Source organism: Orycteropus afer, unplaced genomic scaffold (genome assembly GCF_000298275.1).
Source record: "Orycteropus afer afer isolate SDZICR_OR568_19922 unplaced genomic scaffold, OryAfe1.0 scaffold00063, whole genome shotgun sequence".
NCBI classification, from domain to species: Eukaryota; Metazoa; Chordata; class Mammalia; order Tubulidentata; family Orycteropodidae; genus Orycteropus; species Orycteropus afer.
The window spans coordinates 4,059,543-4,086,696 of NW_006921650.1; the positions used below are offsets into that span (position 1 = coordinate 4,059,543).

At 38.8% G+C, this 27,154-nt stretch overlaps 1 protein-coding gene across 1 annotated transcript in view; it reads right to left on the reverse strand.

Moving 5' to 3' along the window:
• Positions 1-1,711: 1,711 nt before the first annotated feature.
• The window catches only part of COL1A2 (collagen type I alpha 2 chain), a 37,534-nt gene continuing 12,091 nt past the window's right edge, over positions 1,712-27,154 (reverse strand). The window contains exons 12-52 of the mRNA XM_007939805.1: positions 26,881-26,939; positions 25,225-25,269; positions 24,886-24,939; positions 24,738-24,782; positions 24,328-24,381; positions 23,769-23,867; positions 23,575-23,619; positions 23,366-23,464; positions 22,912-22,965; positions 22,688-22,795; positions 22,269-22,322; positions 22,058-22,156; positions 21,083-21,136; positions 20,522-20,620; positions 20,059-20,112; positions 19,517-19,570; positions 19,313-19,366; positions 19,007-19,060; positions 18,033-18,077; positions 16,247-16,345; positions 14,811-14,918; positions 14,086-14,139; positions 12,696-12,749; positions 11,941-11,994; positions 11,774-11,827; positions 11,571-11,678; positions 11,156-11,209; positions 10,030-10,083; positions 8,899-9,060; positions 8,070-8,177; positions 7,323-7,430; positions 6,886-6,939; positions 6,694-6,801; positions 6,486-6,539; positions 5,991-6,098; positions 5,452-5,505; positions 5,219-5,326; positions 4,635-4,893; positions 3,907-4,091; positions 2,781-3,023; positions 1,712-1,858 (exon numbers count right to left, since the gene is read on the reverse strand). Of these exons, the coding sequence (XP_007937996.1) occupies positions 1,712-1,858; positions 2,781-3,023; positions 3,907-4,091; positions 4,635-4,893; positions 5,219-5,326; positions 5,452-5,505; positions 5,991-6,098; positions 6,486-6,539; positions 6,694-6,801; positions 6,886-6,939; positions 7,323-7,430; positions 8,070-8,177; positions 8,899-9,060; positions 10,030-10,083; positions 11,156-11,209; positions 11,571-11,678; positions 11,774-11,827; positions 11,941-11,994; positions 12,696-12,749; positions 14,086-14,139; positions 14,811-14,918; positions 16,247-16,345; positions 18,033-18,077; positions 19,007-19,060; positions 19,313-19,366; positions 19,517-19,570; positions 20,059-20,112; positions 20,522-20,620; positions 21,083-21,136; positions 22,058-22,156; positions 22,269-22,322; positions 22,688-22,795; positions 22,912-22,965; positions 23,366-23,464; positions 23,575-23,619; positions 23,769-23,867; positions 24,328-24,381; positions 24,738-24,782; positions 24,886-24,939; positions 25,225-25,269; positions 26,881-26,939 (3,566 nt within the window). The remainder of the gene's footprint in view (positions 1,859-2,780; positions 3,024-3,906; positions 4,092-4,634; positions 4,894-5,218; positions 5,327-5,451; positions 5,506-5,990; positions 6,099-6,485; positions 6,540-6,693; positions 6,802-6,885; positions 6,940-7,322; positions 7,431-8,069; positions 8,178-8,898; positions 9,061-10,029; positions 10,084-11,155; positions 11,210-11,570; positions 11,679-11,773; positions 11,828-11,940; positions 11,995-12,695; positions 12,750-14,085; positions 14,140-14,810; positions 14,919-16,246; positions 16,346-18,032; positions 18,078-19,006; positions 19,061-19,312; positions 19,367-19,516; positions 19,571-20,058; positions 20,113-20,521; positions 20,621-21,082; positions 21,137-22,057; positions 22,157-22,268; positions 22,323-22,687; positions 22,796-22,911; positions 22,966-23,365; positions 23,465-23,574; positions 23,620-23,768; positions 23,868-24,327; positions 24,382-24,737; positions 24,783-24,885; positions 24,940-25,224; positions 25,270-26,880; positions 26,940-27,154) is intronic.

The window sequence follows — 27,154 nt, forward strand, 5'->3', positions numbered from 1 at the left end:
TTAAATGAGAACTGGGAAATTTTTAAGTATCCCAGTGTCCTGATTCAGGTGGTAGGAGTACCACAGTTTGATGCACTACTTGATTAATCAAGCATGGTAATTTTTAAGAGTTAATGTTCGATTTTCATCATGTCCAATCTTTCACTTTTAAAACTAATTGAATCTTGAGATGACTTATAAGAGGAGGCAAATATTACAATCACAATTATGTTCTGCAACAGGAAATAAGCACTAAATGAATCTTAACATTTTACTTGACACATTACTATGTTTAAGTGTATTAAAGATGTCATTGAAAAGTGCAGAGGAGGAAAATGAACTTGATTTGACAGGTAGGCGTTCATGGTACTATTATCCACAACTGTCTACTCTGATTGACAGCACACACATTACATCTTACCAGGCAGTATACTCAGTTGCATCAGATTTAAGTGTATGGCATTTTTACCGAGTATTTGAAACTGTTGTAGTTAATAGTATTAATTGTGCATAGACCACCTTTCAGCGACTGTTTCAAAGTGCTTAACAGATAACAAACCAAAATGTTTCTTAAATACTATGTATATTTGAATAGGGCAAATACTTCATAGTGAGGGAAAGAATCGTGCCCATGTTATAGGTATGGAAACTGAGGTTCAGAAAGGGGAAGTGCTCAAGGTCACCCAGCTGTAAGGAGCAAGGTCAGAATTGGAGCTCAGATCTCCTGAGTCCTTGTTCTGTCTGCTCTTTCTGCTCTACCAAACTGCCCTTTTTTGCATGGCTGCTACCTAAGAAGAGACAGTGACTGAAAGCTGGTAAGAGTTGCTATAATGCATATCTATATGCAAAGAGCATTTAAGCAAGGAATTTTACTCAGTATTTTCTTTTGGAAAACCAGACATGCTTTATTTCATTTTTTTCCACAATTCATTTAAACATCTCACATATACAAAATAGGTACAATTTAATTTTTTTTTCTGCTTGTTTGGAACCACGGAAGAGGATAGAAATGAGACTGGCAAAGAACAAATGCTGAATTTAAAGAAGAGGACAATGCTGGGCAAATGATCCACATACTTTTACCTGGGGATAAGGTGGAGAATACTGATGATGCTAAATCAAATAGGGAGAAAAATTAAAGAATTACAATACAACTCAACACAGAGAAGTATTTCTTCTCAAATTCTTCCAGCACCATTAACATTCTTCAAGTATCTGAAATACTGTTATTAGCACCTTTGCATAATGAACAAAACAAAACAAGTACCTCAGTTTGTCTGTCTAGGTCAGCACCTAATGACGTGGATCACACTTGCAGGAAACGTGTTTTGAGGTAGTTTAAACCTTTGGAAGTTTGGGTTTTAAACTTCCCTCCGTGGAAGATATTCAAAAGCCACAAGTGGTGCAAATGTTCATGGTTTTTATTTGAGTTTTTAATTTTCATTTTGGTTTTCTTACAAAGGTTGACATTTCCCACAATAGGTGTAAGTGTTGAAAAATTCCCAAATCTTTTGGGGAAGGGGAGAAGGGAAGGGAGTTTATTAAATCGTATTGCACAATGCTCTGATCAATCCTTCTTCTCTTTTTGCCCACAATTTAAGCAAGTAGATGTGCAGAAGAAATGGAAGGATTCAGCTTTCAGTTAAAAAAAGAAGAAAAACAAATGGCAAAGAGAGAAAGTTTTTTTCTTTTTTCCAGATTTCTCTTTTTGTTTAATTTAGTTTGAGTTCATTTATTTGTAACAGACTGGGCCAACGTCCACAATAAATTCTTGGTCCGCACCACCGATGTCCCAAGGTGCAATATCAAGGATAGGCAGACGAGATGGCTTATTTGTTTTGTATTCGATGATTGTCTTTCCCCATTCATTTGTCTTTCTCTGTTTAGAAGAGAAGAAAAGCCATACATAAAGCAGCACTATTTCCAAACGTAATCACATTTGAGGCTTAGATTTTCAAAGCACTACTTTTTGGCTTGCTAACATCTTTCTGAAAACGTATGTCCCATATTAACAGGTTCATCTTTGAAAAAGGGGCATCAAGGGTATCTTTATGAGGGAGGGCTTTCCAACCAGTCTAGTAATTTAAAAAAAAAAAAAGTTTTCAACATATGTTCCTAGTAATTTATTTCTAAAATATTCATTTCAGGATTGGTTTGTATATGTGTATATCAGAGAGTTGAGTGGGTATGTAGTATGCTATTACTGAATTTTATTATTTTTTTTTAATTTAAACCATATGATGGAGAAAGCATAGAGAATAATTAAATATGTTGTTGTTTTTGTTGTTATGTGCCGTTGAGTCAGACCCAACTCATAGTGACTCCTCCTTGGGTTTCCAAGGTAGTGTCACTAAGGAAGTAGATTACCCAACCTTCCTTCTGAGGAGTGGCTGGTAGGTTTGAGCCACCAGCCTTCTGGTTAGCAGTCAAGTGCCCTAGGCACTATGCTACCAGAGCTCCTAATAATTAAATATAAGCCATCATATTGTTAAGTGAAGGAAAACATTTATGACTATAAATTATAGCTTGGACTCTTTTAACCTCAAGTAATTTTAAGTTATGAGTATGTATCATTATCTAGAAACTCATGCTAAAGAAAAACAACTAATGTATGCTCATGGCATATATAACAAAGTATTTCAGAAAGCAAGGTCTGACAAGAATACTCTGGATTTACTGCTGAAATGGAAATATATACATTTATGAAAAAAAGTTTGAATAAGTTAGGTCTCCCATTCATTTGTTCACCCCCCAACTACTTTCCAAAATAAATACTTTCCCCATATTTCATCAATACTTACGGAGCAGCCATCTACAAGAACAGTGTAAGTGAATCTGCTGTTGCCCTCAGCAACAAGTTCAACATCATTAGAACCCTGCAGAATGAGGGCCTTTTTCAGGCTGCCAGTCTCCTCATCCATGTAAGCAATGCTGTTCTTGCAGTGGTAGGTGATGTTTTGAGAAGCATGGTTGGCCAGCAAGCGCATGAAGGCAAGTTGAGTGGCCATTTCTTTGGGTGTCACTCCTTCTTCATTATATTCAATCTACAGAGAAGAAGATGGGAATTCTTGCTGAGTGAAGAAGGACTGGGGCACTGATCAGATACTAATAGTCAAATTTAAAAAATTAAAAGGTACTTCAGTGCTACATTTATAGTTCGGTATGTTGTTGTTGTTGTTATGTGCCCTCAAGTCAGACCTAACTGATAGTGACCCCTCCTTGGGTTTCCAAGGTGGTATCACTACGGAAGTAGATTGCCCGACCTTCCTTCTGAGCAGTAGCTAGTGGGTCTGAACCACCAGCCTCCTGGTTAGCAGTCAAGTGCCTTAGGCACTATACCACCAGAGTAATACACTTAGATCTGAACCTTAGGAAAATTATACTCTTCAAGGAAATGCAATTCACTTGTCTTTGAAGTATCAGTTCCTTAGAATGGACATAAAATGCCAGGCTAAATCTAGGCCACCTAAAAAAAAGGAACTTGCTTAAGTGAAGTCTTTATGTGTATGTCTCTTCTTTAGAATAAGACAGCAGAGAGATAGAGATTCTTGTCTCTTTATTTTTCTATAATTCAATAAAGTTGGTGAAAAGGATGGATTAAAAAAATAGAAAAGCTGCTCATGTTCAGAAAACACCCATGCATACACCTGGGGCCGCTGGCTGGCCAGTGCTCTTTCACATGAAATGACGTTAGTCAGTTTCTCCAATGATGATCATCAATTAAGTCAAATATGAATAATAATTTTGAACTATATGGATAAATCCAATCAATCTGCCTTATAATGAAATCCAGGACAAAACTGGCACTCAAGAAGGAAGCAAGGTTTTGTTTAACAAGCTCATTTTTGTAAACAATTAAAATGCAGATAATTAAAAACTGAAAAAATATTATTTAGTAGAAGAAGGAATGTTTATAGAACTTCTTACCTGGGTACCACCATTGATGGTTTCTCCTAACCAGACGTGCTTCTTAGCCTTTGAGCTCCTGTACAAGTTCTTGACTGGAATGTTTTCAGGTTGGGCTCGGATGCAGGTTTCACCCGTAGAGAAATCACAGTATACTTTGATAGCATCCATAGTGCATCCTTGGTTAGGGTCAATCCAGTAGTAGCCTTTTAAGAAAACAAGACCCATATAATATAACTCTGAGAAGAGGATACCCAAAAAAATCAAACCCACCACCACCAAGTTCATTCTGACTCATCAGAAATCCACTGGGTTTCCAAGGCTGTAAATCTTTATGGAAGTAGACTGCCTCACCTTCCTCTCTTGCAGATAGTAGTTACTACCCAAAGATTGACTCTGATAAGTAACAATTTTGGTTGTATCGTTATGTTATGTTGTCTACCCACATTTAATAGGCAAAATTTGGCTAATTTTAAGATTTGACAGTTTCTTCCTTTCCTCTCTTCCCAGAAAAATCAAATCAGGGTGCAGTTTGCCAAGGAAAGGGCAAAATACACATATTAAGAGAAGCTTGAGACTGGGTGCGGGTTGGGAGAAGACAATGATTCTTCATTAAGTAAGTATGATTTTGCACACTGCCATTTTTACCCAAATACATTTTAATTAAAAATCTAAATGCTAATGAGGCTCGGTTAGTGGGAACTGATTTTGAAAAGCCTAGCTTGTCTGATTTGGACATCCCAACTTACCGCTGCTCCACTCTGGGTGGCTGAGTCTTAAGTCACGGCAAGTGCGAGCTGGGTTCTTCTTAGAGCCTTCAGGAGTAAGAAGGGTCTCAATCTGGTTGTTGAGGGATTTCAGAGTAGCATCAACTTCATAATCCTTGGGTCTGAGAGAAGGCTGTGAGCGAGGCTGGTCAGCCCTGTAGAAGTCTCCATCATAACCGAAGTCATAACCACCACCGCTTACACCAGGAGGTCCAGGAGGACCAGGGGGACCAGGGGGACCCTGTAGTGGTCAAAGTGAGAAAGGGGAGTCTTTTATTTCTTACAGTGAGAAACATCATTGATGGCAGTCCTTCAACTGAGCCTCATATAAAAGTATACTTAGTAAGTAAAAAGTCTGAAGTTCATGTAAAGAAATAGCATGCTCCCAGGCACACTTGCAGGTATTAGCTTAAAAGGCCCACTGCATATAGGCAATTTTTACATATTTTAGAAAACATACTGAAGTTAGACTGTTTTAGTATATTTTCATGTTGTCGAGCTTTAGCCTGAGGAAACTATTTCTCAGGTGAGTGATACCCTTTATAATTTCCCAGAATCATACTTACAACAGGACCTTGGCTACCCTGAGATCCACGGACGCCAGCAGGTCCAACTGCACCAGGATGTCCACTGCGACCATCTTTGCCAGCAGGGCCAGAGGGACCAGCAGGGCCCTAAGGGAGAATGATATCAAGTCTGTGTGAGCCAGCAGAAACACCTGCAAAGGAGCAGAGGCCTGGGTCTCACTGCCCACCTTCACCTTTATTTCAGAAATAAACCATCTCTTAGATTGACCTACCCTAGGACCAGCGGGACCCACAGTTCCAGGAGAACCTTGATCGCCATGTTGACCCTTTAAAGAAAGAAAAGGAAAATCACAATTTCAGAACACGTGTCAATACCTAGATTTCTTTTTTTTCTCAAATTGAATGGCAAAACTTTAGTTTCAATGGACTCTGGATTGAGAAAATTGAAAATGTAGAGTGGGCTCTTTTCTCCCATTATATCTATTATGTTCAATTATTATTATTATTTTTGACAAGCTATTTCAGTAGTGCAATATTAGTCATTCGTCTAATTATATTTATTTAAAGTGGGGTTGAAGGACATTGTTGCCAGGAGATTTTAATATATGTATAGTTTCTTCTCCCTTAACCCCCACCTTTTCGTGTTGGAATGAAATAGTGTTATCTCTGAAAGATGAAATTAGCCAGAGAATGGAAAATGGATATAATGTATGATGTTATAGAACAATTGCAGTGAAAGTTTGGGGGAGATGATTCTGAACTGGAGGCTGTTAAGACTGGTATGCATGCCGGATGGCCACATTTTACTTACAGCAAGACCGGGAAGACCCTGCAATCCATTGTGTCCCTTAAGACCAGGAAGACCTCTGGGCCCCTTGTCACCAGGCTCTCCCTTATCACCTCGGGGACCTAATGGGCCCTGTAAGACAAGAGAAGGACCAATAGGAATTTTATTTTTTTTATGGTAAGACACTCACTTTTCCATAAATGCTGTTTAATCTGTTTACAAATATAACTCAAGACATGCAAAGGTACAAGACCCATGTGGGAGGTACTCCCATCTCAAAACTCTTCCCTTAATCTGCTTAAATGAACTTTCTGTTAAGTGGCTAGCTGTGTGTGATTATCTAATACAAATAAACAGAAAAGACAAAATATATCAAGCTCTTTGTAACAATTCCCAATACAAACTAAAATTTTAAAAAGTATGAAGTCTAATCTATATATTATTTATTTGATTAATGGAAAAACAGAACTACTTCTCCCAAAATGTTGTTCTGTAAGGAAATCTTCACCATGTACGTACATTAGGGCCTCTTGGACCAACAGGACCAACGGGACCAACAGAACCAGCAGGACCCTGTGAATTGGAAAAGAAAAACACAACAAATCATCCACCAAGGCCATGACTCCCCTCCCACCAAATCCCTCTACAAGTCCCCAGGTGTAAAGAGATGTAGGAAGTGAAGCCTATGAAGGTATGAGCACTAAGAGACTGGGATTTATAAACTTACAGGTTCACCACGGTTTCCATGTTTGCCAGCAGGACCCACGGAGCCTTGAGGACCAGGTGCACCTGCAGTGCCAACTGGACCGGCATTGCCAGGGTAACCACGTTCTCCCTACCAAAGCAGAATGAAGCTTAGCCTTGATCTGGCCTGTATTTTAACCACTTTTAAATGAGAAAGATGAAGAAGTATACCAACCTTGTGTCCAGGAAGACCATCACGGCCTGGAGGACCATCACTGCCAGGGTTGCCCTGTGAAGACACCACACACATTAAGGTACTTAGTGAGGTCTTGCTGTTCAACAGCCCCTATATTTTGACTATCTTGCCTTTATCACTTCCAGTGCTCAGTAGTGAACACCCTTTTAGACTGTTAAAAATTACGAACAAAAACCTGCACACCTAGATTTTTTTGAAGAGGTGTTTTTAATTATTTTGGTGCAGTTTTGAAGTGTGCTCGTCAAAGGCCCATTCTCTAGCCCAAGTAAGTTTACAATACTAGGAGCAGTTAGTACATGTAGCTATCATGGAGAAACAGACCATCCAGTCCTGGGACTTGGAATAAGAGAATCTCAGGACTTGAAGTCGCACACATATGAAACCCTGCTCTTTTACAGACCAAGTGTTGGACTCACATCACGACCAGCTTCACCAGGAGCACCATTGACGCCAGGGCTACCCACACCACCAGGGGGACCACGAGCACCAGAAGGGCCTGCGATGCCAAGAGGACCAGGTTCACCCTAAAGAGGCAGAAAAGACAAAACATTTCTCTCATTGGATTGAGTGCTAATTTCATCCTCCAAAAACAACCCCAGTGGGAGATTCCAGTTTGAAGTGAGAAGGTAAACTGAATGTGAGTGGGCTACAAAATGAAAAGAAGAATCATTAGTGATACTTGCTCCCCTCCCATACACTGAGATGGTCAGCTTTATGTAGCTATGAATACTACTTTGTATAGAGTTGAGCCTAGTTTTGCTCAATGTCTCATGTGAAATGAATTCATAGAATTGATAGAGTTTATGGAGATGAGATAGGTCCTAGCTGCTGTCACATATAAGGTTTAATGGAATGATTCAGAACTTCCAGAGTTTCATTCTTCCTACAGGATAAACGGTGCCAGCATTTCATATTGCAGAGGAGTAAATGCAATTAGAGCTTATATCATTCTTAAGCGTGTAAAAAGAACAAAATCATTCTGCATAATGTTAAGCTGTGTCTAAGTAAGGTAGTATTAACGCTTCTTAGATAAGTGACATGCGATCTGTATAAAGAAAAATCTTAAGTGAAGTTATTCAGTGATCAATCTGTCACATTTGAGGTGGCAGCTTTTAAAATCTTTTATTATGTTAATGAGATTCAGAATGGTGTCAAACACTCACCACAGCTCCGGCAACACCTGGTAGACCACGTTCACCTCTAGAGCCTGGGAGACCCAGAATACCAGGCGCACCAAGGAGACCTTGGGGTCCAGGGGAGCCAGGAGGTCCCTGAACAAGAGAAAAATATGGAATATTATTGGTAAGACTTTAGGTGAGAACAGAAAGCTGGCCTGAAGATTGTGAGATTGAGCTGTCCTCAGTATGGGAAATGGCTAGTGCCCTCTTATTTAGAAGGACAGATCCTTGATATATTTTCTCCAGTGATGACAATGAGCTTACATCTTGGCACATATATTTTTTTAACTGGTTTGTTCTTGAGATCAATGGCACAAAATTTAAAAGTATGTGGTTAAAGTTAAGGAAGTCATCTGGGGTGGTGGAATAAAGTTTTTATAGTACTATTTTGACTTTGACCTCTAACCGAAGCAGGTCTAATAAAGGTAAGATTCACAATAGCAATAATACTGCATAGTGCATACTAGAGGAATTGTCAGCTTATTGAGACAGATAGATTTACAGGAGAATGGCCCCGGCAATGGGATTCTGACAGCAATGGGATTTTGTTTTAATCCTGGTACCAGTAAGGCACTGTCAACAGCTTAAAGGCATTTTGATAAAACACTGAGTCCCCTCATCTATTGCCATCCTTGTCTAATGCCTTCTGATCATCTGCTGAAGCTGTGACACTCATTATCTGCTGGACAGATTACCTGGCTCAACTGAGCTCTACATAAGAGCTCAACAAATATATGCTACCTGAAGACTTGGGTGATGGCTTTATTTTACTTCAACACAAGGTATTAATAAAGAGGAGTTTGAAATCACTTACAGCAGTACCAGGCTCTCCAGAGGGACCTTTCTCACCAGTAAAGCCAGGGGGGCCAGATGCACCTGTTTCTCCGGTTCGGCCAACTGGCCCTTGGTCACCACGAGGACCACGAAGACCTTCTTTACCAGCAGCGCCAGGGGGACCAGGAGGGCCAGTAATACCCTGTGAGCAAATGTACAAAGTTACTTTCTTTCTGTTAATCACCATGGACCTGGAAGAGAGCAACAGAGGCTCTAGATATTAAAATGCAAATAGTGTAATGTAATAAAGTAATATTCTGGCCATGGGGGAAATATTTAGACTTTCTAACATTCCTTCTTGTAGATCTATCTCCATTTTCCTAAGACTGGAAGAAGCAAATGATGGAGGTAGAGTCTGTGGCAAATTTCTGTGAGGAAAAGCCCTGCCATTGGCACTTTGCTATACTAGAATCAGAACTATTTAGAGTTATGTAAGAATTAGTTATAAACGAATGGAACTTTGGGTTTCAGAAAACAATGCCACTATTTCTTTTTGAAGAAAGTCAGTACTGGCATTTTGTTCATAACTGAAGAATCATGTATGCTCTCCACTATGTTTAATTAAATGCTTACAGGGAATGATGATTTTTCTGGTATGAACCTGTAAAAGAATTCCAAGAAATCAACATCTTTGTTATTTTCTTTCTCTGAAACCTTAACTGGAAGACTTAATCCCTGGTAATTAATTAAATTCTCTTGAGCCCTGACAGGAGAGTCTGAATCAGAATTAAATTAAGAGGCCAAACCACTTTTAAATTCAGGAACAATTACACCTTAACAACAGAGGCAGAATGTTGGCCATAAAGGGTAATTAGATATAGAAATATCTAATATAGGACTAAAACTGTTCTGTTTTTTTCACTTTTAACAAAAAGACCATGCCCTTAAAAGGGGATTGGTGTTTGTATGAATAAAAGCCTCTTAAATCATTATTATAAAATATAATTCGTGATGATTTTGCCTTAATGGTTCAGAAAAACTTATTTCAGACTAGGAAAATAATAGCAGATATTAGTAACTTGTTTTTATAGAGATTTCTTACCAGTTTAATACCAGATGCCAGGTCTTTTGGCTAGAGTAAATGGAGACATAGATTTGAAGTGATACTTACAGAAGGCCCAGGAGGACCGGTCCGTCCTGCGGCACCAGGGAAACCAGTAACACCCTAAGAACCAAGCACATCACACATTACATTACAGTTAACACCAACTCCAGGCTTTAAGTAAAATGGGAATCTCTTCTTTGGGAAATCCTCCATATACGTGACCAGAGATGGAGTAAGGAGTATGTATATAGGTAGCTGCCTATCCTTCTGTAGGGTATCATTTAACCAAGACCTGAAGATTCTTCTCTTTACATCTTCCAAATTAGCAAGCCATTGTTTCAATGCCCATATTTTGCATTAAGGCTATAATGATCCTTTTCAAAAACTAATATATTATCTGATGGTTGTAAGGGCAAGATGACATGCTCTACCATTATTACACATCATGGATATACATCAATAACCATCTCAAATACAAGGCTCAGTGCTAAGTGACTGAATACTCAATAGGTTATTTTGCTTATGGAGGAAGACCTAGAGCATTAAGTGCTGCCTAGTGAAAGATGAGGAGCCGTGATGGCACAGTGATGAAGTTTTTGGCTACTAACCAAAAGGTCAGTGGTTTGAACCACCCGCTACTCTATGGGAGAAAGATGTAGCAGTTGGCCTCTGTAAAGATTTATAGCCTTGGAAACCCCATGGGGCAGTTCTACTCTATCCTATAGAGTTGCTAAGAATTAGAGTTGACTCGAGGGCAAAAGGTCTGGTTTATTATGTTAGTGAGAGAGGAACTCAGAAGAGTTCAGTCCAGGGGAGCTCTGGGCTTCTGCAGAGTCAATATGGGAGAAACGGACACCAAGGACTTGGTCCGGCAGAAGAACGGGGGAACCAAGAAAAGGAAAAAGGACTAAAGATATATTTGATCTATTTCACAGGTTGACAACCTGGGGTCAGGCATGGTTATGACCTCAAAGGAAATGGCAGCAACACACACTGCACAGTCCCAGCTGGGATCTAATGAACATCCTGTGTACCTGGCCTTAATTTCAGTATCAGATTCGTTCTGAAAAGAATGAACTTGAATCTCAAGAGTCTCCTTATCCAGATTTACCGAAAATTTAAAAAACTTTCAAGTTGTCCTTAGTGGATTTTGGCTAAGGAAAAGTGTTCATAATCCATTCTAAATACTCACAGGGGGGCCACCATCACCACGACTTCCAGCAGGACCAGGGGGACCATTTGGACCCTAAGTGGAAACAAAATGACAGGGTCAGATCACAAAACAAAAAATTCTTATAAATGTTGCATTTTTCTTCAAAGGGATGATTCCCATAGCTATTACAAGCAAACAAGCATTCCAGAAATTAAAAATGATGTTCTGTACCACATAAAATGAATGTCAATTTAATAATGAGCTTACTGAAAAATTAAGAGACAGTATTTCTGAAACTTATATTAACTGTAAAACAGAATACAAGTATTAATTCTTACTTTTTGTCATCTTTTATCTAGTATGTTCTCTGGCATATACTTGACTGATGTGTCTTGAATGTTAAGGTCTCATTGCTAACTACAGGCTGTGCTGACCACTAGTGAATTCAACTTACAGCTGGACCAGCAGATCCAATGGGGCCAGTGGGGCCAACAGGGCCATTTTCACCCTTTGGACCTTTGGTTCCTCTTTCTCCTTTAGCACCAGGTTGACCAGCAGCACCCTGTTGGAAAGGAAGAATTATAGTTCTGGTATATGACTTACTCTACCCGCCAAATTAGGATGCTTTCAGGTTAACCTTCATTACACGATACTTACAGCAGGACCAGCAAATCCATTAGGGCCAGCAGGACCAACCTCACCACGTTCACCCTATGATGTGGAAGAAGTGATTTAAAAATGTCTCTGTTGATTTAAAAATGCTCATTGATGTCTAAAAATAGTTGAGACACTGAGTGTTGAAAATTACCCAAGTTTCTACTTACAGGGCTACCACGAGGACCAGCAGGACCAGCAAGACCAGCAGGACCAGCTTCACCCTAGAAAGGAACCAAAGAAGAGTTTGTTAATGTGCCCCAGATGCTCAGAGAGGTAGGAAGGAGAGAGAATAATAGTAGTCAGTGAGCTACTGTCAGAGTCTGCAGATGCCTCAGAAATGAAGACTAATATACATCTCACAGAGGAAAATGAAGTGGATTCTTACTCTCCTTAATGTTATATTTGTTTTTGGGGTTGAAGTGGTATAGCTTGTACACTTGCAAAAACACTATAAATTAGTGCCTACAATACCAGGAGGGGGATATTTTAATTTTTAGGTGGACACTGGGCTGATCTGTTTGTTGCAATCTTTTCAATACAATAAAGAAGGTCTATTTTAAGGAAACTGTTCAATGTGAGATGGGCACACTATGTATTTTACTGATTTTTTACAGTTGAGGCCTTTGAGAAGGCTCAGTGCATTAAGATATAGTTAATGGGCAACAGCAAAGACTTTAATACAAACAATAAAGATTAAAATATAGATTGGATAACTGTCACATCTATAGCAAGATAAAGAGAACTCTAAACATGTAGCATTTGTTTCCTGCTGCCCCATCACTACAGCTAAGTTTTTAAATAAGTAGGCTTTATATTGAGCCATAAAAATTAATTGCTGGGGCTCTCTAGCACTAGGGAAGACAGGAAATTTTAGATATGGCTATTGGCTAAGAGTTGAAACTTGGTGAAAATGAATACTTACCCGGTCACCAGTGGCTCCAGCAGGACCCGGGGCACCTATAGCACCAGGAGCACCCTAGTACCAAAAAGAAAATATGTCTCACTAATTACATCCTTGGGAGCTCTGGTAGCATAGTGCCTAAGGCACTTGACTGCTAACCAGAAGGCTGGCAGTTCAAACCCACCAGCCACTCCTCGGAAGGAAGATGGGGCAATCTACTTCTGTAGTGATACTGCCTCGGAAACCCAAGGAGGGGTTGCTATGAGTCGGGGCTGACTCGACGGCACATAACAACAACAACAATAACAATCACATCCCTATACTACCATAAAAAGTGAACCTGCTCATCCCTCTCCCTGAGTTTATACAGTAGCTGAACACTTTTACTGTACACTGGTTAGGTATCAAGAAAGCCTAGATGGATCTTAGCACTAATTATCAAGACTATCAGAAGCTACTCTCAGGAGAAAAATGCCCCAACAAAAAACTTATGGATATGTGTAAATCAAGGGCAGGTTAGGTATTTGGGTGATCTGAACTCTCTGCTCCTTATAAAATTCCCTGGAGAGCTGCAAAGAGTAACATTATTTGGGACTGGTAGGATTGTGAGATTCAGAGGAATGACTAGTAGGAATATGGTACAATGAGTTATCAGGAATGGTCCAGATTAGGGAAGCTATGTGGGAAAGATGAGAAGAAAACACCAAGGAAGCCTGTAGCCTGGAAGACCCATGATACCAACACTATAGATGGGATTATTAGTTATGAGATTATCTTTGGCATCTACCATGGTGTTAAGAGTTAAAGCACTTGACTGCTAACCAAAAGGTCAGTGGTTCAAACCCACCAGCCACTCTGTGGGAAAAAGATGTGGCAGTTTGCTTCCAGAAATATTTACAGCCCTGGAAACCTGATGGGGGTAGTTATACTCTGTCCTATGGGGTTGTTACGAGTCGGAATCAACTTGATGGCAGTGGGAATGGTGTTAAAAGCTAATACTTGGGGCTCTCTTTGCAGCTAATCTTTGGGGCTGCTCTTTGAGAGATAAATTCCCGTGGCATACATTTGAATAAGTAGGACCTTATTAGAGGTTAAGGCTTCTTAAAATGTAAGGAGTGTGTTTTTTAAAAAACACGATTTAACTTAGAACAACCATTTAAAGCTCCACTGAACCTAGAGGTTTTGGTCTGTAGCTTGCAGTTGGTATAGTTAACACCAGGGCAGAAAGAAAATTTTGGTTATGATTTTCAGTGGAATAAATTTCATTGAGACCTAGAAAAGGAATGGGATACTACTTTACTATACTTGAACCCTTCTTTTGCCAGTTCTATTTTGAAAAACTTCTCAAATTGAGTGAAATGGAGAAGAGATACTCTAAGTACCAACAAACAAAAACCAAAATTTTACTCACACGAGCACCATCTCTACCAGTGTTGCCAGTATCACCTCTGAGACCAGTCTCACCCTGAAATTACAAAGCAGGAGCAACTTTTTGTTTTCCACTCAGTTTTTGAATAAGAAATCATCTGAAGTGCTTTTACAGAAGATGCTTTAATAACTTCAGTCTTTCAACATCTTTACTGATGTCACTAACCCCTACTATTCTATATGCTGTTGAATGAGGAAAATAAAAAATTCAAGGCCCTTTCTAGATTATTACTAAACATTTTCCTTTTTTAAAAAAAAAAATATGCCTATTCATTCTTCTGGAGCATACTCAAGCAAGGTACAAATTCATGTGGACAGAATTATAAGGCGACATCACAATGGGCTGCAGTGCCTGATGACTCTTATGGCATAACTAATGCAGCAGCACGCTTGACAGCTGTTCAATATACTTTCTTCCCATTAATTAGGGCAGGATGAGGCATTATTGTTAGTGGCATTAAAATGAGCCTCATGTATTACTCAACACCATCTGTTTGCATGAAATTCCATGGTAGCAAGGAATTTTGCCAGATTAGTGAGTTCAGAAATGCATAGGTGCTAGGTGGCAGAGACACATATATAGAGAGAAATATCAAAATGCTGCCATACCACCTGCCAAGAATTGTAAAATGTCAAGACATCCTTGTGCAGACTTCTTTGCTAACGTTCATCAACACTATGTATTAGTGTCCAACACTGGTAAGGTACCTTTTCTCCCTTGCCTCCAGGTATGCCAGCAGCACCCCTCTCTCCTGGGAGTCCACTAGGACCAGATGGACCAGCAGTGCCTGGAGCACCAACTACACCAGGTTCACCCTTGAATCAAACACACGTGAAATCAATTATTTCAGTGGCAAAATAAGAAAATTAAGAATCACAACTCTAAAGAATTCCAATTTAAACATTTAACAGGCAGTATTCTTGGCTGCCTAGAGACACAAAGAAGGGCTTTGAAAGGAGGGAGAACACAACAGAGAGAGATGCTAATAATGACATGGTGACTAAAGAGAAGAGGGTAATGGGAATGGCTGTGATTGCCCTGTAAGTTGCTCCCAATCTTCTTAAGTAAGACAGGCGTGGAAAAGAAGACGCTAGGACAATGGGAGGCAGAGAATGAATGTGTGCTTGCCCACAAACATTTGACAAGGATAAGTCTCTTAGCCCAGACAGGAAACATTGAAAGAAGCCTCATCAATTGAGAAAACGTGTGCATTTTAATCTCTTAAGAGACTACAGCTTCCATTTTTATATAACATCATACAATTTCAGTATTTAAAACTTGTTGACTAGCTTGTGAGCTACGAGCTAAATCCCTTTGAAAATAATTTTACTGCCTCACTAACCATATCTCCCCTCTCCCACAGCTCTGGTGGCCTAGTGCGTAAGGCATTTGACTGCTAACCAGAAGGCTGGCGGTTCATATCTACCAGCCACTCCTTGGAAGGAAGGTTGGGCAATCCACTTCCGTAGTGATACCGCCTCAGAAACCCAAGGAGGGGACACTATGAGTCGGATTCGATTCCAAGGCAGTGGTTACAATGCATTGTGTTACATACTAAAATAGCTTTTAACAGCTAACTAAATAAGAATCAGAAACCTTATGAGTTACTTTTTGTTTGTTGTGGTAATCTCTTGTTCAGAAACAAATGATTTAATTTATTTAAAATCTGAATCATAGATTCTATTCTGTAACATCAGTTTTCCTGCTTATGGTTTTGGGGTGAATGTACTATACAGCTAATATTCATCATCTAAAATTTTTTTATTGCTGAAGTTTTATAAAATTTTAAAATTAGAATTTTAAGCTAATATTTAAGACTACTTTATAAATTTTACTCTATGGATGTTGGGAAGGAAGATTTTGATATAATGTCCAAATGTATGCGATGTTTTTAGATTATAACAGAGTAAATAGTGTGGTAAGGAAGAAGGAAAAAAAAAAACTGTATTGATTCACGTACATTTGTAGAACACTGTGATATTCCCCCCCCTTCCCCCATTTTCCTTTGGAATAGTTCAAGTCCACTGGAATCAGATTGTGATTTACTGAAATGAAAATCAGCATAGACTTGAAATAAATGAAAATCTGAAAAACAATTCTAGGGTAGAATGGGTTAACCAGCAATATGTAACAGAACTTTTACCTTGTTTCCATCAGGCCCTGGGGGCCCAGAAGGACCACGGCTTCCAATAGGACCAGTAGGACCAGCAGCACCACTCTGACCTGGGAGACCACGCTCCCCCTGAAATAAAGAGGTTGGAAGGAATGTTATAACACTCATCACACTCAGGAATACTGCTTTACATACTTGTTAAGGTTTCTAGTTCTGCCACCGATTAGCAAATTACAATTACTTTTGTTTCTGAGTTCATCACTTATAAAATGAAGGGATAGGATGAGATCATCTCTAAAGTCTCATTCAGCTCTAATATTCTGTGACTACAACTCCAAGATTTTTGCTTCTAAAATATAACATTCAAACTTTGGATCTCTTTTTTTTTTTGTCTTTTACTGTGATAGATCCATGGATAAAAATAGATGTCAGTTATGCATAGTATTCAAAGAGAAAGACTGTCACTTTAGCTGAATAGCAATACCAGTTTTAGGTAAGATTATTATTCTTGTATCTATGTCCTCTTTTTACAATCACATGCAATAATAGTGTAACAGTTATAATATTCAAAAGTATATGTGTGTATACACACACACACATATGCATGCATCTACATATGTAGGTTCTCTCTCTCTCCTCATATGTATTCCAAATTTTTATCTAAATATCACTATGACATAGCATTCTATGGAATAAGATACTTATCACATTGGTCCATATTGCAGTTGCACCTTGTTATAACTGTTCTGTGATCCAAAACCAAAACCCAAACCCATTGCTGTCGAGTCCATTTTGACTCATAGCAACCCTACAGGACAGAATAGAACTGCCCCATAGTTTCCAAGGCTGTACTCTTTATGAAAGCAGACTGCCACATCTTTCTCCTGTTGTGTTTGAACCACTGACCTTTCGGTTACCAGCCGAGCACTTTAACCACTGCTAAAGCTCTTTTAGGAGCTCTGGTAAGGTAGTGCCTAAGGTAATTGACTGCTAACTAGAAGGCTGGCGGTTCAAAACCACCAGCCACTCCTCGGAAGGAAGGTTGGGCGATCTACTTCCGTAGAGATACTGCCTCAAAAACCCAAGGAGGGGTCGCTATGAGTCAGATCCGACTCAACGGCAGTGAATTTGATTTTTGGTTTTTAAAGCTCTTTTGGTCTTCTGATAGTGACACTAAATTTGTTTGGGCTTCTTAAATATATGGAAACTAGTCACATAAAGGAATACTTCAGGGGAAAACGAATCATTCCAGATATTCTAAAGACCATAGACAAAATAGATATATTTAAATTCTTTATACAACCAAACTCATTATTTCAGCTTTAGACTGTGAACATCAATACACTTTGCAAAAATTGACTTTAGATCTTAGTAAGATATTACTTTTCCTTGGCTTACTCAGGTTAAGCCACTGTCATAAGTATATCATCCATGTCTGTATAAATCATTGAAAATAATACATATATTAATTCATCTGTAATTCTTATAAACATGCGGTTTTTCTTTTCCTTTTTTAATTTCTTTTTTTTTTTTTAATTTTGATTTGGGTGAAGATTTACAGAGCAAATTCACTTTCCATACAGCAGTTCACATGACCACAGTTTACCAACATGTGGTTTTTCTAATAGAAAATATGAACAATTAAACACAAAAGTCTACTAATAATTTAGGAATCTAACACTCTCTAACACATTATGTTTTGACTACAGAGGAGTATCAGCAACTTACTGCAAGATCATCAGTGGCTTTAAGGAGAAAGAGCTACTTCTTTTAAAAACACATACCCAGAAGTTTATAAAAGTTAAATAACACTTACTCTTGGACCAGCAGGACCAGGGAGACCAAAGTCACCATGAAGACCCTAGGCAAAACATGAGAATAAATAAAGTTTGGCTCACTTAGATGATGACATTTAAAAAGGTTTTGAAAAAGTGAAATAGAGCTGGATAAGTTTGCCCACACAAGTGGAGAACTTTCAGTTATATATGGAGAGATTAAAAAAAGTAAGAATTCCACTGCTATCAGCGATACACCAGGCCTGGATCAGCAAAATTAAGTTTCCCATTATTTAGTTTCATGCTTTTAAAAAAATGCCAAATTGGACTATCTCCTTTGTAATATAATAAATAATAATGAACAATATCAGACATTGCATATTTTTTTAGCTATATAACAGACTGCCTTCTTAATAGAAATTATCATATTCTGCACATTACCTAGCCAATTGTATACCCAAGTGTACCTCCTTTATTACTGACCAGCTGTCTCCTTAATGTGCCCCACTGTTGACAAAGGAGACCGGGCCACAGAATGTAACTGAATTGAGGCACATTCATCACAATTACATAGAAAATGACTCAGAGCTCAGGCTCTGATTGTGGGATAGCAGTGTCATGTCTGAATGCCAAGAAAAACATTAAAAGCAATTTTTCAGGCTCTTGTTTGATGGAAAATCAGTGCACTTACTTTTTTTCTTTGGGGAAGGAAATAATTTGTATTTTAATATTACCAAGAACAATACAAAAAGTCAGGCCATTAAGTGAAATATTCACTGATAGGTTTTACTTTCTTAATGTGATATGATTCATTCAATCCTTAAAACAAAGTAGTCTAATGTGAAATAAGTATCTTGGCTCATTCTTTCTATTCGCTCCAACATATGTAGAACACCAACATTAATACCAGAAATTCTAAATTTCCTTTTGTACGCTATAGTTGCATTCGAATAGGCTATTGTACAAGGGGAAATTCCTAAGTTTAGGTGAACTTACTATCACTTGTTTTACTCACTCTTTCTCCTGGTTTGCCAACTTCACCAGCTGTACCTGAGGGCCCAGGCAGACCCTAGATGAAAGAAACACAAATTTCAACCTTATAGCTATATTCTGAAGATGTGCTAATAACTGGGCTTTGGGGAGAGTGGTCTAACAGCAACATGATCGCTGTGTGATGTAATGAAAACATTTTCCAAAAGTCTGCACTAAAAAAATACAGCCTTTGTTATTTTATTTCTGGGATCATGTTCTGCATGGTGAGAGGGAAGTGGGATTGTGACTTGTAGCTGGGTAGTGTGAAGAAGGGCAGTATTTGACTTACCTGGAAGCCTGGAGGACCAGCAGGACCCTGTTCACCTTTTCCACCTTGGATACCCTGAAAGTGACAGGAAAGAAAGCATAAATAGAGTTGTATGCCACTATTTCTGTCCACCTGTATAACTTTTAGACTGGAAAAAGGAGACATTCTGAGAAACTTGTTACATTCTAATGCAGAAAAGAACAAGAGTGGGAAAAATATACTCACCTGTGGTCCAGGAGGTCCCTGAGCACCATTGTTTCCATCAGGACCTGGAGCACCCTAAAAGTGTTTACCAGAAAGGCTCATGGTTACCTGGGAGCCATGCAGTTTAAGATGTCTGAAAACCTTCCTTAAAAAGAGCTTGTGATTTTTCCATGAGTTTAACTCATTGTGAGTTCCCTGCCAAACCCCAAATTTTGTCTGCTAAATTTTGAGATGGCTCAAGGGAAGTCCATGGATAGAGGACAATTTCTAGAATCCAGAGAACATTACTACCATGTTCATAATTTTTAAATCACAAGATGAATAAGTAAAAATCAAATGCTTCTGTGGATATTTTTAAGTTAACATACATTCGGATTGGTTACAGCTCACTGCCTTATGAATATGGTTTTAAAAAAATAAAAGACATTTCATGATGGTAAAAAGACCCTTAAGGGATGGTATCTGGGAAAAAAATTGCTGGAATGATAGCAGATGGCCTCAAATTATGTGTGTTTCTTAGATGAACACTGTGTGAATAGATGTGGACAAAAGTCAGCACCTACCCGAGGGCCAGCAAGGCCGACATGACCTTTCTCACCAATTTTGCCAGGGTCACCCTATAATGAAGAAGCAAAAAATAACAGTAATTTTATCAATGTCAAATTAACCATGACACTTGTGAACTCCTAATTTCTTTCTTGCCTTTTTTTTTTTTTTTTGTGATTCCTAGTCCTTGAATTCTGTGATCTCAGGCATGATCCTTTATCGGGCAGCCCCATACACAATTGGGTGGATAGATCAATTATACCTGTGTCTGCAGAAGCAAACTATGCAGGACATAGATTCTCAGCAGGTACAAAATGGCATATTAGAGGCAAATGTTTAATGTTGTAAGTGGCCTGTCATTTTCTGTGTTGAAAGAAACCCACCTTGAGGTAGACTGGACTGAGGCAGAAGGAAATATTAGAGTGTTAGTGAAATGCAGTTAACAAAGTGCTAAGGGAGAGGAATTGTGGTGACTCTTACAGTGGGGCCTTTGGGTCCGGGGAATCCAATGTTACCAGGCTCTCCTCTTGCTCCAGCAGGGCCAACTGGGCCAGGCCTGCCATCAATACCAGGGAGACCCTGAAACCAGAGTTTAAAGTTTACTCAGCATCAACATGGCCCCATAACCTCAGGCTTATGGTGCTGCCACATGATGAAACAGAGCAGTTTTCTGAATGCATAGAGCTTCTTGTATAAAAGCATCAATAAATTGTAGGTCCATTTGGTTTTTCTAAATAGGATGTCGGCACATACGCAGCCAATTCAATCTCATCTGTACACAATTTCCCTCTTTCCTGTCTCCTTCCCTGCCCTTGTCACCAGCTTCAATTTTCTCTGCCATGTTTTTCTTTTTCCTTCTCTCCTTTCAGCACTGCATTCATTTGGGCTATGTAATTACACCCTATTACTTTGCATTCCCAGATGATGTATGTGGCTGGTATTTATTTTCAATGTATTCATGTATAAATAAGCCACAAAATAGGTTTGATAAGGGTGCAATAAGTGTCCTTGAAAATATAATGGAAAAGGAGCAATACTTACCACAGGACCTTCTTTGCCAGCTGGGCCAACATTTCCAGGGGAACCAGGAAGACCCTATAAGACAAATGAGGATGCTTTCATATTGGCACTTTAATTTATATACTCAAGGCTGAAATTAATTGAAGTATCAGAAAAGCACCTTTTCCCCCCTTTTTATTTGTTGCCTAGGACAAATCAGTAGGGATATTAGTCACTAGCTGGGACTTGTGAAAAGAGCTCTAAAATATTTCTCATTTGTATATTTTTTTTGTGCTTTTTATTGAATTTTGGTGCAAGATGTTTACAGAGATCTCAAAAAACTGTTAAGCAACCAGCTCTATGGGCCAAATGTATTGTGTTATTTATCTCATAATAGAAAAACTAATGCATCTAGTAAATAATTCTCAAAGTGACTTTTTTATTGCTATAGTTTGGTGTCTATGTTACTTGTTTATGGTGCGATTACAGTTGATATTCATCCATAAGAAATAATAGAGGCAAAAAATTACTCTATTGCTATGGATTAGAGTGTCTATGGTCTAAAGGTCATTTCTCCATAGCTAGTGTGATGTTGAATACATTACAGCACTTTCTGATTGTTGGAAAAATGATTTCACTTATGAATCTAATAAACTAATAATGTATAGTCCTAATACATTTCATGAACACCTTATATAAAGCTCACAAATTAAGATAAAAGATTCATGATGATAGGACAGGCAAACTAATTTAGATATATTAAAATAGACCTATTCTTCTGAAAACCTCATAGCCATTGAATCATTAGTAATAAATAGAAAATTTATGAACCAACCAAATACATAAATATATCTACTGAGTTTTGATAAAGTTAAATTAAAAATGCAGCCATCAGCAAGTCTACTAACAAATTTACTTTTGATATTTTTTATTTCTTCAAATATTAGCCAGTTCTTTTTTTTTTATAAAAGGAAGCAGTGCCAGGTGTGACCTACTCAGAATACACCTGAAACTTACTCGGGGTCCCATAAGACCAGGTTCCCCAGGGCGACCAGAATCTCCACTGGGGCCTCGGACACCAGCAGGGCCACTTGAACCACGACTACCAGGAGGGCCCTATTAAAAAAAAAAAAAAAAAAAAAGGAGGGTAAGTATGCTAAAGCTAATGACACATCCACCACCAGAAGTATGAAGTTTCTTTTTGGGAAATAAGTGACGGACAATCTACCATGACACCAGCTCTGCCATCAGCTCCAGGAAGACCACGAGAACCAGGACTACCCTGCAAGAAAGGACATAAAACAGATGAGAATTAGAGAAAACTCTTGAATCAGAAAAGGTAAAGTTCATTAAAATATGATAGGTATGTAATAAATTTTGATTCCCCTGAAGTGTTCCCTTGAGGAATAAACCAAAACACAATATCCAAATCCCAAAGGAATAGATGGATGAGCAATCTGCAAAAGTAGGTCAGCACTGTTTTCAGACTAATTTTGTAACATACCAAACTGACAGTTACTGATTTAATAAAGCAGATGGGCAGCAGATGCTTCCTTACTCTAGAAAAGACACTCAGTGATTTCCCAGTGAAGGGGTTCCATCATCTGCCTTTGGTGTATCTGGATGTCAGGAGCACTTGGAACCTACCCTCAGCCCGGGAGGCCCGACAGGACCAGCAGATCCAGGTTCACCATTGGGGCCTCTCTTTCCTTCTTCACCACTGGGACCAGGGGGACCTTGGGGACCAGCAGAGCCCTGTTTAATGAAAAGAACAACAGGAGGGGAGGAGACAGAATTTTAATATCATATCTAGCTAGACAAATTGGATTAAAAAATAACAACTCCATAAAAGTGTGGTTACAACTACTCACAGGTTCACCCTTGTTACCACTCTCTCCTTTGGAACCAGCTGGACCAGGCTCACCCTAGGATACAATACAAATCAGTGGTCAAATGACAAACATCTTGTTGATGCTGACAGATCACAATAAAGAGAAACTCACATTCTCTAAGAAACATGACTAGTTCGTATTTAAGCGACCTGCTGGGGGATGGTCTTGGTTGAAAGGACAAGACTGTATTGTAGAACTTTGCATCATTTACATTTGTATTCTAAGACAGCAGGAGGGATATGTCTCTGTGTGTATGTGTGTGTGTGTGGACTGTATCAACATATATACTCAGTTACATAAGAAATACGAAATGAAAATGCTAAGGAAGGGAAAAATAACAATAATAACACTACAAGAGGAAGGCTAGATGGTGATGAGATGGTGGCAGAGCTGGCATTTCAAGATGGTGAAAGGCACAGCCACAACTACTTACAACAAGTCCTCTGGCACCAGTAGCACCAGCAGCACCAACAGGGCCAGGAATACCACGGGGTCCAGGGAGACCAGGAGCCCCAGCAACACCAGGCAGGCCCTGTGAAGAAAAACATAGCTTCCATTAGGAGACAACTGGCTGTTGAAGCAGGTTTCATTAAAATACCTTTAAAATCACAGTAGCAAATTTTAGCCTCACTATATACTCACAGCAGCACCCTTAGCACCAGAAAGGCCATTGGCTCCAGGGTTACCCTATTAGGAGAGGAAGAGAAGGAAAGATATTAGTTGAGAGGAACATTTCTGTTCTCTGACCCCACCTTCATTCTTTCTCTTCCTCTTTTTTTTTTTTCCTAATTTGCTTCCTACCACTTAATGAAGTTTAGGACTTAACATCTACTTACAGGAGGTCCAATGGGGCCAGTAACACCTGGAAGACCCATTTCACCACGAGGGCCCGCAGGTCCAGAAGGACCAGGGTTACCAACAGGTCCAAGTTCACCCTAAAAGAGAAAATGACTCAGACGGATTACCCAGTAAATAATGAAACAGTTTATCTCGTTTTTAGGATACTAGGTCTTATTAAATTTCTTCCAGATTGTAATCATCTCCCTTATTTAATTTGGTACCATACAATCTGTGTTTGATTTTCCTAGTTTGGTTCTGACATCTTGGGTACCATTGCTGTATTTCACCCTACTCTAGTTTGGTTTACAACCCAGAGGGTTCCCATGGAATTAATTTCCATGTTACCATATACACTGGGCTCATAGTGCTCAAGTGCAGAGAGATGGCCTACATCCTGTTGGGGGTGTGAAAATGGTTCATTCTATATCCACTCTGAAGAGAGGGTCTAGTTAAGGTAACTGTTCTGTAATGACTTCTCTATCCACAAGCACAGTTACACAATATTTCACATCATCATAAAATGTTTGCTGAAGGTAGTGACGATATTATCTTTACCTTGGGACCAGGAGCACCAGGGAAGCCTGGAGGACCAGCAGAACCAATGGGGCCCTGAAATCAAAGCAGAAGGTGGTAAGAAATTTCTTCCCATAAAACACAACACCAACAAGGGTTCAGAGTGGTTTGATCTTATTAAATACTGACAAAGACAAAACTGACAACTAGTCTTATCACTAAGAGCTTATCAAAGCTAGACTCTCAGGGTACCCAAGGTAGAGTAGATTTTGCTTTATACATCAATCAGAAGCCTTGAGGATAGGACTTATAGATGGAATCCTTCCAAAGACCTCATGGTACATTTGGTTAATATTATAATGGTGTATTTTGTAGGAAATTATTAATAAAGAGGATAGCTCACATTCCACATTCTCTCAACCCCTCTCAAATTCCCCAGTGTCAAAACTTACAGCAGGACCCACGGGACCCACGCTTCCATCACTTCCACGGGCACCCTATGCACAAAACAAAAAGGAATGGTCAAATGAAGAGTGGAATGGCAGTTACTAGAAAGCTTTTAAAAGGGGGGTAAAAATGAATAAAAATGGAATAACTTACAGCTGGACCAGTGCCACCGACACGTCCTCTCTCACCAGGAAGCCCACGGGCTCCCTAGAAGTAGAAACATTTTCAATAAAATCCAGAATGCTAATTTTGAAAAAGTCACAGGCATCATTTGGTTTGTCCAATTTCCAGTATGTGCTAGAATCCACTAGAAATAAATAGGTCTTGCTCTAATTCCAACTAAAAGGTAATGGATTTCAATTAAGTATGCAGAAGGCTATTAGAAAAATATCAAGGAATACAATGCCAGGAGAAGTGGTAACTAGCAAAAACATTGAAGTAGTTCCAGCTAGAAGAGTGTACACATTCTGTTATTTAATAATCAATACTTACTGCTTGGCCTGGAGTTCCATTTTCACCAGGAGCACCAGGTTCACCCTATGTGGAAAACAAGGATTGAAGTTTTTGTTCGTTATATATATTGATTTTTTTTCTCATTGTGTCAGTTTTTACCCTATTATTACAATTTTAACTATCCATATATATTGTAACGTCTCTTACACATATGAACTGTTTCTCAACCATGCCAAATGCATAAATAAAAAATAAATTGGCTAAAACATGGATTTTGATTTAGTCAATACCACAAACTATGTACTAGGAAGGTGTGATTATTTGAGTGTCACTTCTCCCTCCTCAATTTTCCACTTAGATTTTACTTATCAATTAGATGAGGTTTATGTATTAGAAACGATATAAAAATAGATGGCAAAGGATAAAATTGCATTCAATATAACCTTATTTACCCTCTTTAAAGTTATTTTGAACATTCAACATTTTTATTTTGATGAAACATGCATAAAAATATGAAGCTTCATAGTAGTTTTCAGAGCTTTCATGGGCTGCCACAGAAGTGGGCAACGTTTTATTCTGTTGTACATAGGTCAGAGCTGATTCGATGGCATCTGACAATGACAACAACAACAACCACCACCACCACCCTGTTTCATGGAGAAAAAACATTGGGGGTAGCATTTTGGTTTGGTTATACACTATGGAAGATATTAAAAGATATCTTTTGAGATAATCTGATTTTGATATAGAAGAAACATGGTCTGAGACACCACTTAAGGGCCCCTCATTTCTAGTATTCTTTGGGAGTACTAGAAGAATCAGGAGACGTAGCCTATGCCCTTCTAATTACTAGATGTGTGGTGCTGGGCCTGTCACTTGCCGTCTCTGAGCCTCTGTTTTCCTCATCTGCAAAATGATGGCATCTCCAAAGCTCTTTGCAGCTCTAACACTTTATGATGCTGTGATTAGTAGTCTGAGCTATTATAGTGGGCTCCTGGGAGAATGAGTTTGACCTTATCCATTTGTGTGGCAGCTGGAAAGTTAGAACAGATTCTCCATATTCATGTTCATTTCTGGTCCCACTAGTATTTGTTACTCATTAATTTGTAATTACGTTGGTATTCACTTTAATATCACATTATCTCCTTAATAGGAAAGGGAACATTTTATAGTTTAAAACGATGTCATAGAAGAGCCTAGCCAAGAGATAACACACTTCTGAGACTTTAATTACCTAATTAAAAATTTTTTGAGTGTGCACAGATAAATCACAGGAAAAAAGGTTGAAAAGAGTTTTGTGACATGAATGTACCTACCTAATTAACGCATGGCAAGGGAGAACTTAAAGTTTAAAATAACACATCATGTTATAATAGCTGATTGTGTGTTTATTTACTTTTATTTTGGCTGCAGAGACCAATTGAAATTGCAAAACCAGGAAAATAAATGGAGGAAGAAACTATTGGTATTATTTTTAATGACAATTGTTTCAACAGATATTGAATTAAACAAAATTATTAGTAATTGGCCTTTTGTCACAAAGTATCATAGTCCTCACTACGAAGAGATTTGCATCGTAGAAGAGGAAGTAAGGTATTTTTTACATTATAGGTAGTCCTCAACAAACATACTTTTTTGGTGGTGGGGTGCGGGGTACTTCAATCAATCGCTTCATAAACAATGCTTCCAATTTACCTTCACACCTGGAGCACCAGGCTGTCCTTTTAATCCATCCAGACCATTGTGTCCCTGAAAAGTAAATCCTTATTATTAACAAGCTGTTCCACTCTAGTCTTTGGTCAAATAAAACACTTTATAGCTTTGCAATGAATCTCTTCTGTGATGGAGCTCATGACCGCCCCACTTTACTTTCAAGTGACCTTACCCTTTAAGGTGAGGGTAAGGTCTCTCCACTCTAGCAAACTCCAGGAATCTTGAAGCAAGTATTATCACTCAAAAGTTTAAATGC